At 35.5% G+C, this 15,277-nt stretch overlaps 3 protein-coding genes across 3 annotated transcripts; 1 reads left to right on the plus strand and 2 right to left on the minus strand.

Annotated features, from left to right (window-relative positions):
• Nucleotides 1–349: 349 nt before the first annotated feature.
• On the minus strand, nt 350–2,854 carry LOC146905567 (uncharacterized). Its single transcript, XM_085728574.1, has one exon. The coding sequence runs from the start codon at nt 2,852–2,854 to the stop codon at nt 350–352; it is 2,505 nt and encodes an 834-aa protein (XP_085584700.1).
• A 1,114-nt stretch (nt 2,855–3,968) lies between these two features.
• On the minus strand, nt 3,969–8,306 carry LOC146905568 (uncharacterized). The gene is made up of 5 exons (XM_085728575.1): nt 6,579–8,306; nt 6,350–6,488; nt 5,948–6,109; nt 4,693–5,497; nt 3,969–4,575 (listed from the first exon to the last, which is right to left on the minus strand). The coding sequence occupies exons 1-5, from the start codon at nt 8,304–8,306 to the stop codon at nt 3,969–3,971; spliced, it is 3,441 nt and encodes a 1,146-aa protein (XP_085584701.1).
• Nucleotides 8,307–11,954: 3,648 nt separating this feature from the next.
• LOC146905569 (uncharacterized) lies at nt 11,955–14,670 on the plus strand. The gene has a single exon (XM_085724238.1). The coding sequence runs from the start codon at nt 12,060–12,062 to the stop codon at nt 14,169–14,171; it is 2,112 nt and encodes a 703-aa protein (XP_085580364.1). The 5' UTR covers nt 11,955–12,059; the 3' UTR covers nt 14,172–14,670.
• Nucleotides 14,671–15,277: the final 607 nt, after the last annotated feature.

The following is a 15,277-nucleotide window of genomic DNA, read 5'->3' on the forward strand; positions in this document are numbered from 1 at the left end:
CTCCCCCTCATTTTTATAATCCATTATGAGTTTTTAGAAGTTATAAAAGCTCCCCCTCATTTTTATAATCCATAGCATAAATAAAATATACAGATTTGAACCAACATCAATATTCATTCATTACTTATCATTCATGAAGTACAATTATATGATGAACATGGTTCAAAAACAAAAAAGAAATTCAAAGTTCATATGATCATGCAAAAATGAAGTTTTATAAGACTTCAATAACTATTGATCACTTAGCCTACTTAGGGCCTAATACTTAGAAAACTTAAGACATAATATCCTAAAGCTTCTCCCCCTTTAGTCATCTGCAAAAAGGATAGGGAGTAGGACCAGAAGTGATTCAGGGAGTTGAATCCCCAGAATCTGAGGATGGTTCAGACTCAAGGACAGATGGATCATCAAAGATTGGTGGATCAATGGCCAGACCAGGAGCATGAACATTCTTAGTCCAATCAGCAAGTGCACAGACAATCTTGTGGGTTTTTGTTGAAACCCTGAGAGCCCTAACAACTAACTTCTCAGCCTTTGAAGGCTTAGCAGGTTCAGCTGCATGAGAAGGTTCAGATTTCTCTCTATTGGCTGTGACAAAAGTGTTCAAAGAGTCAAACAGGGCAGACATGTTTGGAAGCTTTTGAGTGGTTCTGGATTGAGGAGGTGGTGGTGTGGATGATGGAATGGTGTTTGGTGTTGGTAGAGAGGACACCAAATATTGGCTAATCCCAGCAGTAGACCCCATAGTTGATGTTGACAAGTTCACAAACTGAGCATGTTCCATGTTCTGATCAGAGGGAACATTCGGATTAACCTGAACATTCTGATTAGTTTGAACAAGATGTTTAACTTCCATAGAGGGCAAAGATCCTGAATCCAGTGGATTTGGATCTGCTGACAGCTGCTCAGTGGGAACATTCTGATCTCCAGCTTCCTGAACATTCTGATCAGTATTGTTTTGAACATTCTGATCATTTGGCTGAATGTCTTCTTCTTGAGCATCTTGAAAGATCTCATTATAGAGATCATTTGTAGTATCTTCAATGTTGAGATCAAAGTCAGAATGTGTTCCAACATTCACTTGAACTTCATCATCAACTTCCATTTGTTGATTCTCACTTCCAAGAGTGTTTGATGCCAGGATTGTAGCAACTTCTTGTGTATCATTATCAACATTCTGAGCATCTTGCTCAGTATTTTCTTCAACTCTTAAATCTCCAGAAGGTGCTTCAACTTTCTGCTGACCTTCAGCAGATTCTCCAACATTCTCAACAGCTTTCCTAGCAAGCATGGCTTCAAACTGTTGAGTGCTTGCTTCAACCAGCTCTCTTGCATGTTCAGCAATATGAGCAAATACTTCTTGAGCTGGAGTTGGTTTTCCTTTCTCATTATTGTGAGAACTTGATCCAATGACCTTCTTGGTATGCTTGTCAGACCTTTGTTTCTTCCTGACTTCTTGAAGATTCTGATCAGCAATTCTTTTTACTGATTCATTCTTTTGAGGAATGGCCATGTTGGAGGAAGTGAGACGTAGTTGACTTATGGTTTTAGCTGTGAACTTCATGAAAGTATCCAGACTTTCTTCTCCATCCAGAGACACACCAACAGCTTTGAAGATGGGTGTCAGATGCATCCCATATGGCAAACCAGCAACTTTTTGCTTGAAGGAGAAGCATTGGTCAATCATGTATTGAATCATGATATAGCAGAGATTTAGGGGAGTCTTGTTCATAAGATGATAAAGGATGCAAAGGTCTAGGTCTGTGATTGCATCAAAGGTTCCACATCTAGGTAAGATGGTGTGCCTAATCATATTATGAAGGATTTTGGGAGCATCTTTGAGGTTTGTGGAGGTGAAATCAAGGTTTGGTTTGGTATACTCTAGGATGAGTTGCTCACGTGTCACATCTGAGCAAGAAAACCAAGTGTTAAAGAGTTGTTTACCTTGATTGGGAATGTTTAGAATGTTTGAGAGAGAGTCTTGAGTGACTTGGAACTTTACTCCTTTGACTGTGGACTCTAGGAATTTTTCTCCTTTTTCTTCCTTGACTCTCATAGATGCATAAAACTCTTTCACCAAGTCCTCAAAGGTTGGTTCTTGTGTAGAGACAAATCCTGACCATCCTTGAGGATCTGTGAAAACTTCCAAGTTCCAGCCCTTTGTTTTGAGACTTTCAAAATCAAAGAACTTTGCTCTGCTTAAAGGCCTAGCTGCCATTTTCTCCAAGTTCTGAACCTTCAAAGCAGAGGCAAGAATGGCAATGTCCTTGCCTTTTCCTCTTCTCAAGGAAGGGGCTTCTTCCTCAACATTCTCTTCTTTTCCAACTTCTTCATTTTCCAGAGATGGAGAAGCAGTTTTCTTTAGAGGCAGAGCATCAGCAGCAATTTTCTTCCTCCTTTGGTAAACCTTCTTAGCAGTTTTAGCCATTTGAAGAAGAGTTTCACCAGTTTCTTCAGAGTTTGCTTCCTCTTGAGCAATTTCTTTTCCCTTATCAGAAAGTTCTGCCTCAACTTTCTCTGTTTTGTCAGATTCGTCCTTTTCAGAGTGTGTTCCTTCCTCAGAAGCTGTTTCCTTTTCTTTCTTCTCATCATCAGAGACTAGGTCCATGTGAGAAGTGGTTGGTGTTGATGGAGATCCTCTTTTCATTCTTGTTGATCTTCTAGTAGCCTTAGGTTTTGGTTTGGCAGATTTTTTAGAAGATTTAGGTTTAGGAGAGTCAAATAGAGGAATGATCTCATCAGGAAGAATGGTATGAACCGCAGTTTCGTTGAGTGGAGAATGATCAGAGCGTTGATCAGCAGCGTGTGGTGGTGATTGGGAGTGAGAGCGTGAGGTGGTTTTGGTTCTCGCCATTTTTGTTTGAAAAACAGAGTGTTGAGAATTTTTGAGAGAAAAAAGAATGTTTGAAGATGTGATGAAAGGTTTGGAGTTGGTTTAATGATTTATAGACCAACGTGTAAGAGTGGAAAGAGGAAATGAAGGAGTGTTGGCAGTTTTATTGGGAAAGATGAAAACTGAAAAGTTATGGGAGAGAGAAAGAACTAGCCGTTTGACAAGATGGAAGGAGAGTGGTTGAAATAATTTTTAAGCTTTTGTCTAATGGACATAGCTTTAGCACAACAACCCTTAATCAAGCATTAAATGCTAGAGATTTTGAGAAGATTACTGGATTAAATCCCATGATTTCCTGCGTACAGGATTTTTACCCAGAATCTAAGACTGACTATTCTGAGCCTTATGAACATTCTGACCTGAACTATCAGATGAACATTCTGATGAACATTCTGATTGTATGAACATTCTGATGAACATTCTGAACTCTTGAACATTCTGATGAATGTTCAGATTAAGATTGATCTTACTGATTTAAGATCAGATAACATCAAGGGGGTAAGTTTTAGGCCCTTAGTGATTTAATGATCAATCTTTATTGGGATTTTTAATGATTTGTAATTTCTCTTTAAGAAAATTAAATCTATCCTCAACAAGGGGTTTTGTGAAAATGTCAGCTAGTTGATTTTCTGTATCAACAAAGCTTAATGCAATATTCTTTTTCTGAACATGGTCTCTAATGAAATGATGCTTAATTTCAATATGCTTAGACCTAGAATGCTGAATAGGATTTTTAGACAGATTAATTGCATTTGTATTATCACAAAAAATAGGAACATTTGTGTACCTTAATGAGTAATCTTCCAACTGATTTCTTACCCATAACATTTGAGAGCAACAACTAGCTGCAGATACATACTCAGCTTCAGTTGTGGAGAGTGCAATGGTGTTTTGCTTTCTGCAAGACCATCCAATCAAAGCTTCTCCCAAGAATTGACAGGAGCCACTTGTACTCTTCCTCTCAACTTTGTCTCCAGCATAGTCAGCATCACAATATGCTACAAGATCAAAACTAGAACCTTTTCTATACCAAAGGCCAAGATCAGTAGTACCTACTAGATATCTAAAAATCCTCTTAATCAGTTAAATGAGATTCTTTTGCACATGTTTGAAATCTAGCACACAATCCTACTGCAAACACTATGTCAGGTCTGCTAGCAGTCAAATATAATAATGAACCTATCATGCCTCTATATTCTTTTTCAGAAATAGATTTTCCACTCTCATCCTTATCTAAACTTGAAGATGGATGCATAGGGGTGACCATGATTTTTGCCTCATTCATTTTATATTTTTTAAGAATGTCTTTGACATACTTTTCTTGACTAATGAAAATTCCATTTGGATGTTGTTTGATTTGTAAACCAAGGAAGAAACCAAGTTCACCCATCATGCTCATCTCAAATTCACTTTGCATAAGGTTGGAAAACTCTTCACACATTTTTTCTTTGGTAGCACCAAAAATAATATCATCCACATAAACTTGAACAATTAGTAAATCAGATTTATGTGTTTTTCTAAAAAGTGTGGTATCAATTTTTCCTCTTGAAAAACCATTTTCAATCGAAAATGTGCTAAGTCTGTCATACCAAGCTCTAGGAGCTTGTTTAAGACCATAGAGTGCTTTAGTGAGTTTGAAAACATGATTTGGTTTTTCTTCATTTATGAAGCCAGGAGGTTGGCTTACATAAACTTCCTCATTTAAAAATCCATTTAAAAATGCACTTTTAACATCCATTTGAAAAAGTTTAATGCTTTTATGTGCAGCATATGCAAGAAGAATTCTGATGGCTTCTAACCTTGCCACTGATGCAAAGGTCTCATCATAGTCAATACCTTCTTGTTGGTTGTAACCTTGAGCAACTAACCTTGCTTTGTTTCTGACAACCTTACCATTTTCATCAAGCTTGTTTCTGAAAACCCATCTTGTTCCAATGATGGTTTTCTCTTGATCATTTGGAACTAGGTTCCAAACTTTGTTTCTTTCAAACTGAGAAAGTTCTTCCTTCATGGCCTCAATCCAAGAGTCATCAATAATAGCTTCATTGATTGACTTGGGTTCCATTTGAGAGATCATTGCCATGTTGGCATCTTGAAAGGACAATCTGGTTCTTACACCATCAGTTGTGCTTCCAATGATTTGATCTACAGGATGATCTCCTACCATTCTCCAACTTCTGGGTGGACTTTGGAAGGTTTGGTCTTGAACATTCTGATCATCTTCTTTCTCTGCTGAAGTTTCAGTGTTCTGACTGGGAACATTCTGAAGTGCTGGCACTTCTGTGTCTTCACTTTCTTTTGGTTGAGAATGTTCATCATATTCATCAAATATGACATGCATACTAATTTCAACTGTCTGGGTTTTTAGATTGTACACTCTATAACCTTTAGAAGTTGTAGAGTATCCTAAAAAGATAGCTTTATCTGATTTAGGATCAAACTTACCCAATTTTTCTTTGTTGTTCAGAATGTAGCAATAGCAGCCAAATATGTGAAAATAAGATATGCTAGGTTTAATGTTTTTCCAGAGTTCATATGGGGTTTTATTAAGAACCTTTCTTATTGAAACTCTATTCAAAATGTAGCAAGATGTGTTAATGGCTTCTGCCCAAAAATAATCTTCAACATTTGATTCATTTAACATTGTTCTAGTCATTTCTTGCAAAGTTCTATTTTTTCTTTCAACAACTCCATTTTGTTGTGGAGTTCTTGCACAGGAAAAATTATGTTTAATACCATTTTCATCAAAGAATGTTTTGAAGGATGCATTTTCAAATTCTCCTCCATGATCACTCCTTACTGTAATGATATTAGAACCTTTTTCATTTTGAACTCTTTTACAAAAGTTTTGAAATGCTTCAAAAGATTCATCCTTGTGTTTTAAAAATAGAACCCATGTAAATCTGGAAAAATCATCAACAATAACAAAACCATATCTTTTGCCAGTTAGACTTGCAGTTTGAACTGGACCAAAAAGATCTATGTGAAGTAGTTCTAAAGATTTCTGAGTTGAAATAAACTCAATGGTTTTAAAACTACTTTTTACTTGTTTACCTTTAACACAAGCTTCACAGATCTTGTCCTTGTCAAAACTGATCTTAGGCAAACCTCTAACTAGATCAAGTTGAGAAAGTTTAGCAATGGTTTTCATGCTTATATGACCAGCCCTTTTGTGCCAAATCCATTTGTCCTTTTCAAGAGACATAAAACAGGATTCTGCAGGCATATCATTTAGTTCTAAAACATACAAATTTTTTCTTCTTGATCCAGTGAAAAACAACTTGTTAGAGGAGATCTGTCTTATTTCACATATGTTAGGTTTAAAGATCACTTCAAATCCACTATCACATAATTGACTTATGCTAAGTAGATTGTGTTTTAAACCTTCTACATACTGAACATTTTCTATTTTAGCAGAGTTAGGCTTACCTATAGTACCTTTACCTCTGATCTTACCTTTGTCATTATTTCCAAATGTTACCAGTCCTCCATCCTTCTTTTCAAAGGTCAGAAAACAGTTCCTGTCACCTGTCATGTGCCTAGAACAACCACTATCCAGGTACCATGGCTTTGTTCTAGCACCCTGAGGCAGGACCTACATTTGACAAGATAAAAACTTTAGGTACCCATGTAATGTTGGGTCCTTGAGGGTTAGTTCTTCTAAGAGATCTTTCCTTATTGTAACATTCTGTCTTGTAGGGTCAGATTTGTTACAGTAGGAACATATCTTCTTAGCCTTCTCAGCCTTTTGTGAACCTTCTGATCTATTGAGATGAGAACGTTCTGAACTAAGATTAATCATATTTTTTCTGATAAATTTCCTCTTAGCATGACATACTGATTCATTATGTCCTGGCTTATTACAGTAAGAACATTTCATTTTAATCTCAGTTTTCTTAGGTACAAAACTTTCAATGATTTTGCTAGGATTTTTAAAACCTAAACCAGATTTTTCAGCAATGTTACTTTGAGATCCCAGAATGTTTTGAAATGTTTCTGTAGATTTTATAAAACATGTAAGATCATTTTTTAATCTTTCAACTTCCTTTTTCAAAAGTTTATTTTCCTTTTGCATTTCAGAAGGTATAGATAAAATGCCTTTTTGTTTCTTGTTTAATTCTTTTTGTCTTTCTGACATCTCAAAATGGGAATCTTGCAAAACTTGTATGGTTTTTCTAGATTCATCATACTTGTTTTGAAGTGTTTCTTTTTCTGCCTTTATCTCAGAAAGTTCTTTGATTAAAGAATGACATCTATTAGTTAAGAAGTTTGAGTCATATAAAAGACTATCTATTTTACTTTCAAGATCTTTGTAAAAAGAATCAGTTTTATAGATAATTACCTCTTCTTCATCATCTGACTGAGCCATCAATCCCATGTTGGCTTCTTCATCTTCTTGAGGTTCTGATTCTTCCAAGTCATCCCAAGTGATCATTGCCTTTTTCTTGAAGGGAGGTTTCCTTTGCACTTTCTTGATGTCAGGACATTCACTCTTGTAGTGTCCAGTTTTGTTGCAGCCATAACAAGTGACTTGGCTTTTGTCAGCTTCAGTTCTTGTGCTGTTGTTGGTGTTTGGAAACTTCTTTTTGATTTGATTTCTTCTTAACATCATCCTTTGAATTCTTTTGGAGATTAGAGCAAGTTCATCTTCAGCTTCCTCTTCATGAACTTCTTCTAATTCTTGTGGTTCTTGTACATCATCATCAGCTACTGATGGAGTTTGCTGAGATGCTTTCAAGGCAAGTGTCTTTACCTTCTTTACTGGTTTGTCTCCTTGAAGTACAACTTCATGAGCCCTCAGTGAACCAATGAGATCTTCTAGGTTCATGGTTTTTAAATCCTTGGCCTGAGTGATTGCAGTGACCATAGGTCTCCACACACTAGGAAGACATCTTAGGATTTTTCTGATCCTATCATGAGTGGAATATGCCTTTCCAAGAGATCTCATTTCATTTACTATTGTAGTAAATCTAGCATACATCTCATCAATGGTTTCATTTTCACTCATTTCAAAGACTTCAAACTTTCTGACACCAATGTCAATTCTAGTTTCTTTGACATGAGATGTACCTTCATGATGTATTCTCAGAGTATCCCATACCTCTTTAGCATTCTTACATTCATCAACTCTTTCACTTTCTTCCATAGTTAGTGCACATGATAAAAAGAGTCTAGCTTTAGAGTTTAACAATACCTGAGCCTTTTCATCTGTTGACCATGAACTCTTTTCTTTGACAGCTCCTTCTTTGGTTGTTGGAACAAAGTCTCCATCTGTGATGACTTGCCACATATCATTGTCTTGAGATCTGAGAAAGAGCTCCATTTTACCTTTCCAGAAGTAGTAGTTTGAGCCATCAAAAAGAGGTGGTCTGTTTGATGATCCTCCTTCAGCTATGTACTTGACTTTAGACATACTTCCTGAATCTTTTCTCTAACACTTGTTTATGTGTTCAAACCCTTAGAACCAGGCTCTGGTGCCAATTGAAGTAGATAAAATAGTCACAAGAAAGGGGGGTTTGAATTGTGACCCTTTAAAAATAACCTGTAACTTAAAAATAATTCTCAAGAAAATTCTTGGAATGGTTAAGTTAACTTTCTGAACTCAGAACGTTCTGAAGTTCATACACAGAAACTGATTAATGAAGTAAATGTGTTGGTGTGTGTTGTGTATACTGAAATTAAAGAGTATAAGGAAGAAAGAAAGAACACACAGAGATTTATAGAGGTTCACCCAATGTGGGCTAGTCCTCTCCTCACAATCTTGTGAGAGTTTTCCACTATGATGCTTGAGATAACTTCTCAACTCCTGCACCTTACAAACTGTGTTCACCTGAACACTTACAACCTGTATTCTCTAAGCCTCAGCAGGCTTGCACCTTGTTGCTATGTTACCTACTTAGACTTTTACAATTCTTGCTCAAGCTAACACTTTAGAACCCCTAAAGCTAGATGAGACTTTGTTACAATTTGTGTGAAAGTTTGACTGTGAATCAGACAAACAGAAGAAGAGAGGAAGGAAGAAGTTATCTGTGAATAAGATAACAGAGAGGGAGAAAGAAAATTGATTTACACTATAAAGAAGGTAAGAAGAAAGCCTTCAGTGATGATCAATTGAATTGCAAGAGCTTCAAACAAATTAAGTTGTTTTCTTGTATGCTTTGCAATGGTGCAAGTAATGCTGAGCCTTTGATCTCTATTTATAGAGTTTTTGGGCTCATATAGCCGTTGTAAGGTGACCAATGGTGTTATGCCACGTGTCCTGGGCCCCACAAGCTTTTACTTGAAAATCTGGGTGAACATTCTGACCATCAGAATGTTGTTGAGTTCCCAGGATGAACATCAGAATGTTGCTGTGTTCTTCATCAGAATGTTGGAAATTCATGATGTTCTTCATCTGGGTTCATCATGGATGAATGTTGGATGAATTTCTGGGCTTGCTCAGCACGTGATGTGAGATTTGTTTGAGTTTTATCCTCCAAAAAGTAGCCTTTCCATAAGCATCCAGTTTTGCTGGAAAAGGTGGGATAAAGTACACCAAATCTGTCTTGGACTTTGTGCAGGAGAGAGAGAGCAGTGGATCTGCAACTTCAGGCCCATGCTTCAAAGAAATCTGCTTGTTTACAGCTCAGAGGTCAGGTTATCTCTGATGCAAGATCTCTTTTGCTTTGCTTGCCAACTTTTCACCAACTACACTGTTCATTGGTTGAAGCATGCGCAGACATGAACATTCTGACCATCAGAATGTTCCATTTGTGCTTACTTTAGGATGATTTGTAAGACTAGCTTTTAATGTAATCAATCCTAATAGTAAGGACACTACTGAAGTGCAGTGAATGCAACATCTAGGATTAAATTCACATTGGAATATTCCTAGTACTTTAATGTTCATAGTCTTGGATGAACATTAAAGATCTTTTACATATGATTCCTTGTTCATGCCTTTATTTGTTGATAGACCCATGCAAATGTACTTTTCTGGACCTTTCATTTATGTCAAATGTACTAGCATGTTCTTCATGTTCTTGATGATCCTGTGTTTGCTTATGAACACTTTCTGGGTTTCCATCAGAACGTTCAGCTTTCTGAACTCTTATCAGAACGTTCTGATCAACTCACTGATCAACATTCTGAATAACCTTCTGAACTAACTTTCTGAACTCAGAGTTAGTTCATGATTTCAAATGTCCTTTGATTTGGTATGTTTTAAACCTGTTCCTGTCTTAGTAAAAACACTCAAGAGCACAAGTTAAATACCAAGGAATTAATCAAAGTCCATTTAATCCTTTAATCATTTAAAGTTTATTATCTTTAAAATTAATTTGGGATTTTGCCTCAACAGCCACAGCCACGACACCAACGATTTTTAGATAAATGCAAAGAGAAATGAACAAAAATCTAAAAAAAAAAAAAAACTCCAATAGAATATAGAATTAGTCATTACAATCATTTTAGATATAAAAAAAACACCAACAATAGATTTATCAAATAAACATTCTCAATTTTTCTCTTGGTCCATAAACATTCTTCAGGATACTTGATTAGATCTATGCGATAAGTCGTTAGAACTTGAGTATCATAGGGTGAACTTGCGTATTTGAACAACATACATGAAGATATAAAATATATAGTGGATTGATATAAGAAATTGAATCAATTTTCTGAATCTGCAGCCATATGCTCTCCAATGAAACCCTCAAAAAGTTGCATTAACAATTAGATACAAATAAAAAAAGAAAATCAACCCCGTAATCCATCATCAATAAATAAAAACACACAATACATTTTTTATAGGAGAAAGATGAAAATGATGAAAAATGATTGTCTATATGTAGGGAAAAAATATCACGTATTAATTTACAAATGAGTCATGATTCATTTTGATTGGCCCATGAAAAACAAATGAGTCACAATCCTTTTTTTATTGGTTTTCTTTTAAAGAACATAAATGTGTCATGATAAGAAAACATGAAATAAGATGGAGAATATGAAGATGGCACATATACTTTTGATTTGAAGCAAGACAAATGTATATTATAAAGATAAAGATAAAAAATAAAGACGAATTTCGAGAAAGATGTTGAAAGCATCACGGTAACTTTGTGTTTATTTCTATTTTATATTATATTAATTTTATTTCTTGTTTATTATTTCTTTTCAATTAAACATACATAATAATTACACTATAGAGTGTGTTTGGATTGAGAAATGTTTTGAGGTAATGTAATGTTTTGAAGACATTTAAATACTTTTAGGTGTATTATATTGTCATAACGTTTGTGGCAAAGAAGATACATCCCAAGAATTATGTGAATTCATATTCATAATATGCCAAGATTTGTCTATAATCAACATAAATGGAATTATACTTTGATTTTTAACTCTTTCTTCAATTTTGTTTGTTGATTCAAGAAAATAAAGAAAACGTTGTCTATGGATCCTAGTAATACTACTGAGACATAAAAGGACATCTATGTATACCCCTCTATGAAAAAATTGATAAAAAAATAGGAATTACGTATTGATCGAACATTTCTTCTTTATAAGATTTGCAAAATATTTGTTTTGTAATTCTACTATTTTAGCATCATAAGTAGTTTTGTTCGAATTCAAATTGATCTCTGAAGTTAGAATTCTCTCTCTCTTTTTTTTTCTGTCATTGTTTCTATTTGTTTTATGAACCTAAAAGCTAAGAATTTTAAAAACTTTCATTTTTATAATTTTTCAAATTTAACATTTTGATCCTTATATTTTTCAAAATTTTTAAATTGACCCCAATAAATTTCCACAAAATTGCAAATAAACCCTAACTTTTTTGGAAATTATAAATTTACCCCTAAAATTTTCAAAATGTACAAATTAATCCCTAAATTCAATTTCCAAATTTACCCAAAAAAATTAAAATTTATAAAAGTTGCTCAAAAATACAGTCTAAAGTCGGAACTCTAATCTCGGTTGGCATATCTTTTCTTGTCAAGATGACGGTGGGTACCTAAACACGTATTAATATTTTTATTTTTATATTTGCCTTATCTATTTGGTTAAGTTGAAAAAACGAATGGCTATGAACAAACGTTTTTGCCAAAAGTTCCACCGATATTGACGAACCTCCTCAATTATAGAAAGGTAAGAAACAACTAAAAACCCTTTTATCTGTTCTTCTTCCTCAATGATTCACTCTTCACACACTTTATCCTCTAAAGTTTCTCTTCCTTTAACCTCTTCATGTGTTACTGATTTTAATAGAACAAGTTTTTCTGTTTTTCAATGTACAAGAAATTCTTATTATGGGAGTTTAGTGTTTTCTAGACACTTAAAATTAGATTTTAGAAGTGGGTTTTTGTTGGGTTACCCTAATTTCAAATATCATGTAATTTTGAAACCAAATAAGAGTCATGTTGGTGATTTAGCTCCACCTTTAGGGTGGAAATTGGATGAGTTAGCTGTTGAGAGTGATGGTACTTCTGTTGAGGGTTTAAACACTTTGAGTTCGGATTTGGATCGAGTCGAGGAGAGTTACGATGAACAGAAAGTGCTTGGCGACGATGATGGTGATGGCGAGGAAGGTGAAAAGGAAGAGTATGATGGTAAGGTTGATGTTAGAGAGCTTGCTAGTAGTTTGCAGAGTGCTAAGAATGTGAAGGATGTGGAGGAGGTTCTTAAGGACAAAGGTGATATGCCACTTCAAATTTTTTCGACTATAATTCGTTGGTTTGGTAAAGAGAAGAGAGTGAAATCCGCGATGATTCTTTTTGATTGGATGAAGAAGAGGAAGATAGAGAGTAATGGATCTTTTTGTCCTAATCTTTTTATATATAATTGTCTATTAGGTGTAGTTAAGCAGAGTGAGAAATTTGCAGAAATGGAAGTGATTTTGAATGAAATGGCTAAAGATGGTATCGGCTATAATGTTGTGACTTATAATACCTTGATGGCGATTTATATTGAGAAAGGAGAAGGTGAAAAAGCTCTTGATATGTTTGAGGAAATCCGTAGAAATGGCCTTACTCCGTCTCCGGTATCTTATTCTCAGGCCTTGCAGGCGTATCGGATAATGGAAGATGGCAATGGAGCTCTGAGTTTCTTTGTCGAGTTTAGAGAAAAATATCGCAAAGGTGAAATAGGGAAAGACGACGATGGTGAAGATTGGGAGAGAGAATTCAAAAAGCTCGAGAGGTTTACGGTCCGTGTTTGCTATCAGATATTGCGATGTTGGCTTGTTAGTTCTGAAAACAAGAGCAGCGATGTGTTGAGGTTTCTTATTTGTATGGATAAAGCTGAGATTCCACTGACGCGTGCTGAACTTGAACGACTTGTGTGGGCTTGTACTCGTGAAGATCACTACATTGTTGTGAAAGAGCTGTACATTCGGATACGAGAACGGTACGATAAGATCAGCTTGTCGGTCTGCAACCATACAATTTGGTTGATGGGGAAAACCAAGAAATGGTGGGCAGCTTTGGAGGTATACGAAAATTTATTGGACAAAGGGCCAAAGCCGAATAACTTGTCACATGAACTGATAATGTCTCATTTCAGATTTCTTCTTAGTGCAGCCAAGAAAAAGGGTATTTGGAAATGGGGTGTCAAGTTGGTAAACAAGATGGAGGAGAAAGGATTAAAACCTGGAAGTTATGAATGGAATGCAGTTCTTATTGCCTGTTCCAAGGCTTCAGAAACTTCCGCAGCTGTTCAAATATTTAGAAGAATGGTGGAAAATGGCGAAAAACCGACTATAATTTCGTATGGGGCTTTACTGAGTGCTCTTGAAAAGGGAAAGCTCTACGATGAAGCTTTCCGCGTGTGGGACCATATGCTCAAGCTTGGTGTTAAACCAAATGTGTATATCTACACAATCATGGCTTCAATTTACACTGCACAGGGAAATTTTAGTAGAGTCGACGCCATAATTCAAGAGATGGTAACATTAGGAATTGAGGTAACAGTAGTGACATACAATGCAATAATCAGTGGTTCTGCACGAAACGGTATGAGTAGTGCAGCGTATGAATGGTTTCACAGAATGAAAGTTCAGAACATCACTCCAAATGAGGTAACTTATGAAATGCTGATTGAGGCCCTTGCGAACGATGGAAAGCCAAGGCTTGCGTATGAGTTATATTTGAGAGCTCAGAATGAAGGCCTCGGTCTATCTTTAAAAGCTTATGATGCAGTTTTGCAATCCTCTAAGGTTCATGGTGCCACTATCGATATAGGTTTTTTAGGACCTCCTCCCGCAGATAAAAAGACTAAAGTGAAAGTTAGAAAAAATATCGACTGAATTTACAATCTGGCTGATGCTCCCAGGAGAAGTAAATCAATTGATAGAAAGGAACTTTATTGGAGATGGATTTGCTGCAGCAATTGCCTGCAGTTTTTAATACCGATCGTTTGATCTAAATCAACGACAAAGATTGTTTAAAACCGCTTTTATTGTTGTATAATCTGGCCCGTTCGATATCAAATTGGCGGCCAAGATTGGTTATGTGTGCTTCCTTTACAGCAAGGAATCCGGATCTGAACCGCATCACACAGTTACGACAAAGTTCACAAGTAATCTAGTACACTAAAATTAGCATAGTCAAATATTTTGTAGCCTCTGTACATCATATGTTGCAGCTTGAGCTTTTTTGTATCCTTAGCCGAGAAGGTAAAAGAATCACACTCATGTTTACTTCATTTTTCGTAAGAAAAGTAGAGATGTAACACTTTCTGTTGAGTTACTACTGAAATTATGACTCACATACTTGGATAGACATGGATGTTTATTCCTTTGAAGATTTTTGTTGTTGTTATTCCCCTTGCATTTTCTCTTAATTTGGCTATGAAAATCAAAACAGTTAATTAGTGGAAAATGCTAAGAGTGTATGAAAGATTCTCTGAACGAAAAGAACAAAAGATATTTACTTTTTGTAGCCTCTGTACATCATATGTTGCAGCTTGAGCTTTTTTGTATCCTTAGCCGAGAAGGTAAAAGAATCACACTCATGTTTACTTCATTTTTCGTAAGAAAAGTAGAGATGTAACACTTTCTGTTGAGTTACTACTGAAATTATGACTCACATACTTGGATAGACATGGATGTTTATTCCTTTGAAGATTTTTGTTGTTGTTATTCCCCTTGCATTTTCTCTTAATTTGGCTATGAAAATCAAAACAGTTAATTAGTGGAAAATGCTAAGAGTGTATGAAAGATTCTCTGAACGAAAAGAACAAAAGATATTTACTTTTTAGTTGGTTTGACTGTTTTCTTACACAACTGTATAGTCAAATACTACGAAGTTTATAGCTGTTATTTGACAATACTTTGAACTAAATCGCGTATTGTTGAACAATAGCGGTTTGTTCAAATTGTTATGTTATAGCGCTATAGCGCCGCTATATCCA

Source organism: Medicago sativa, chromosome 7, assembly GCF_051527215.1.
Source record: "Medicago sativa cultivar Bolivia chromosome 7, Bolivia_mono, whole genome shotgun sequence".
In the NCBI taxonomy this organism is placed as follows: domain Eukaryota; kingdom Viridiplantae; phylum Streptophyta; class Magnoliopsida; order Fabales; family Fabaceae; genus Medicago; species Medicago sativa.